This window comes from Salvelinus sp. IW2-2015, linkage group LG33 (genome assembly GCF_002910315.2).
Source record: "Salvelinus sp. IW2-2015 linkage group LG33, ASM291031v2, whole genome shotgun sequence".
Classification (NCBI taxonomy): Eukaryota; Metazoa; Chordata; class Actinopteri; order Salmoniformes; family Salmonidae; genus Salvelinus; species Salvelinus sp. IW2-2015.
In genome coordinates, this window is record NC_036872.1 from 31,186,791 (window position 1) to 31,190,432 (window position 3,642).

The 3,642-nt window shown below is 42.8% G+C and overlaps 1 protein-coding gene across 1 annotated transcript in view; it reads right to left on the reverse strand.

Moving 5' to 3' along the window:
* Positions 1-2,461, reverse strand: part of adamts12 (ADAM metallopeptidase with thrombospondin type 1 motif, 12) — a 54,985-nt gene extending 52,524 nt beyond the window's left edge. The window contains 2 exon segments of the mRNA XM_070436904.1: positions 1,646-1,992; positions 2,191-2,461. Coding sequence (XP_070293005.1) covers positions 1,646-1,992; positions 2,191-2,308 — 465 coding nt within the window. The 5' untranslated portion in view covers positions 2,309-2,461.
* Positions 2,462-3,642: the final 1,181 nt, after the last annotated feature.

A 3,642-nucleotide genomic window follows, 5' to 3' on the forward strand; every position in this document is an offset into this window, starting at 1 on the left:
TAATAAGGCTTCATAATAAGGCTTCACTATAAGGCTTCATAATAAGGCTTCATAATAAGGGCTTCACTATAAGGCTTCATAATAAGGCTTCATAATAAGGCTTCACTATAAGCGTTCACTATAAGGCTTCACTATAAGGCTTCACTATAAGGCTTACATAATAAGGCTTCATAAATAAGGCTTCACTAGAAGGCTTCACTAGAAGGCTTCATAATAAGGCTTCATAATAAGGCTTCACTATAAGGCTTCACTATAAGGCTTCACTATAGGCTTCACTATAAGGCTTCACTAAAGGCTTCACTAGAGGTTATAAGAGTTTAGTACTATAAGGCTTCACTAAAGGCTCATAAAGGCTTCATAATAAGGCTTCACTATAGCTATAAGGCTTACTATAGTTCATATAAGGCTTCACAAAGGCTTCATAATAAGGCTTCATAATAAGGCTCACTATAAGGCTTCACTATAAGGCTTCACTATAAGGCTTCACTAGAAGGCTTCATAATAAGGCTCATAATAGGCTTCACTATAAGGCTTCAACTAATAAGGCTTCACTATAAGGCTCTATCAAGGCTTCATAATAAGGCTTCATAATAAGGCTTCACTATAAGGCTTCACTATAAGGCTTCACTATAAGGCTTCATAATAAGGCTTCATATAAGGCTCTAATATCACTATAAGGCTTCACTATAGGCTTCACTATAAGGCTTCACTATAGCTATAAGGCTTCACTATAAGGCTTCACTATAAGGCTTCCATAATAAGGCTTCACTATAAGGCTTCACTAGCTATATAAGGCTTCACTAAAGCTTCACTATAGGCTTCACTATAAGGCTTCACTATAAGGCTTCACTATAAGGCTTCACTATAAGGCTTCATAATAAGGCTTCACTATAAGGCTTACATATAAGCTCACTATAGGCTTCATAATAGGCTTCACTAAGGCTTCACTATAAGGCTTCACTATAAGGCTTCACTATAAGGCTTCACTATAAGGCTTCACTAATAAGGCTTCACTATAAGGCTTCACTATTAAGGCTTCACTATATAGGCTTCACTATAAGGCTTCACTATAAGGCTTCATAATAAGGCTTCACTATTAAGGCTTCACTATAAGGCTTCACTATAAGGCTTCAAATAAGGCTTTCACATAGGCTTCAATAATGAAGGGCTCACAGAATAAGAAACTTCACTAGAAGCTTCACAATAAAGCTTTCACTATAATAGCTTCACTATATGGCTTCAAGTTAGGCTTACAATAAGGATTAATAAGGCGTCCACGAATAAGGCTTTCAACAATAAGGCTTCACGAATAAGGCTTCATAATAAGGCTTCAACAATAAAGGTTCAATAATGAAGGCTTCAAATAAGGCTTCACTATAAAGGCCTTCAATAATAAGGCCTCACTATAAGTCCCTCAACTATAGAGGCTTCATAATAAGGCTTGCACAATAAGGCTTCACAATTGAAGCCTTATAGTGATCACTGACTCAAATAACTCCAAAAAGCATAAAGATGGAGAAGGATTGCAGTGTCTTTTAACTACCTCAATTTGTGTTAAAATCAGAGTACATAATGAGCAATAACAAGGATTTCTGTCACATGCATGAGTTAAATTCTAAATAAGATCAGCATCCTGATTTCTTACCAAGCCTTCACAGGCGCTGATGGCGGCTGTCCCGCGCGCATTAGTAGAATCCGTCACCGTGCCGATCAGGTGGCACGCGTTCTCCCCTGTGGTACGGGGCTCAGTCCGGTTCACACTCCCATTTCGTCTCTCCAGAATATAATCGTTTGACACCAAATATTTGTTGACTGTTAAATTGAAAACCAAATCACGACCCTTGTAGTTCACCTTATAATAAACGCGTTCCTCCAAAGGCCCCAAGTCTCGCTTACGCCGCCCGCGGTGTGCCAGAGAGTGGGAGAGAAACTGTCCATCTCTGAAAATTTTGACTGGATGGACCACGGACACATCTGACTGGAGAAAGCGACCTGAGGATAAAATGGAAAATGAAGTACAGTGGAATTATCAATAGCCTACAAGATCATTTATAAAAAACTGACTACCAACGCAAATTCATGCACTAAGCTTGCAATGGCTATAAAGTACTTTGTGTGAAATTGCAACAATAAAATCGAAACATTGTTGCAGTTATTATATCCTAGTTGTAACAACTGAGACATACTGACCTGATTCTGCATCGGGAGAGAGGAGGCTGCCAGGCAGCGAGAACTCGGCATGGCTTGCTGCCAAAAACAAAACAGAATGTAGCAGAGAAAGAACCCGACTCACCCGCGGACATTGCATATTTCATCTAACCAAAATCAAGAGATTTAAAAAGATTCACAGGCATTGAAGTCCCAATTGTGCTTTATAGGCGGTCTAGCGACTTCTTCGTTCCATCAACGGCCAGCGTCATGGATGAGGAGGAAAACTTTAGGCTGGTTACAGAAAAGTGTGAGAAAGCTGCAACTTTGCGCGTGGGAAGGGAGGAGTAATAGGCTAGTAGTGTCTCGTTTCTTGCCAGGGGCGAGAGGGGAGTGGAGGGAGCGGAGGGGAGTGGAGGGGCGAGAGGGGAGCGGAGGGAGCGGGAGGGAGCGGAGGGGAGCGGAGGGGCGAGAGGGGAGCGGAGGGGCGAGAGGGGAGCGGAGGGAGCGGTGGGGAGCGGAGGGAGCGGAGGGGCGAGAGGGGAGTGGAGGGAGCGGAGGGGAGCGGAGGGGTGAGAGGGGAGCGGAGGGAGCGGAGGGGAGCGGTGTGGTGTGCAGCTGCAACGCAGTGGGAGATAACTCAAACGCTCGCTCACTCACCCCCTGTGCTTTTAGAGCAAATCAAGTAAACTCTGTGCTCTAAACCGTTTATTCAATATTCCAATTAAATTCGATGCCTAAGTAGGCCTAGAATTAGTAGGATAACCCTGTAAAATAGCTTCCTTTTTCATTTTCAGTATGCCTTGCAGTCAAGTCTCTACAGGGTTGAATTTGAGGGCTACTCCTACTACTATTCAAGAGCCAAAGTGGTGTTTCATATGCACATTGAGTGGTGTGAGTAATGAACCTGTCCCCTCAAGACCATTAAAAAAGATGGACTAGAAATTGAAGATTTGACCTGATTTTCCTGGAAATTACTTTTTGTCTTGACTTTTTGGTGATTTAAGATACATTGTGAATGAATTAAATCTATTTACCTATCCATCTATTGAAGTGATTTTTTTATGAATGAAAACCGCATGTCTCTCAGTCATAACCTGACCCACTGGTGGTGCCAGGGTCTGGTATTTAAAAAAGAAATCTTAACCTTTATTTAACTAGGCAAGTCAGTTAAGAAGAAATTCTTATTTACAATGACGACCTACAGCGGCCAAACCTGGACAAATTGTTGGCTGCCCTATCATGACTGGTTGTGATACAGCCTGGATTTGAACCAGGATGTCTGTAGTGACACCTCAAGCACTGAGATGCAGTGCCTTAGACCACTGCACCACTCTGGAGATCACAACACTCAGATCAGACCCAGGCACAGATCAGACCCAGACCCAGACCCAAAACCTAGACCCAGACCCAGACCCAGACCCAGAACTAGACCCAGACCCAGACCTAGAACCTAGACCCAGAACTAGAGCCAGCCCGCAGAACCTACCCGCC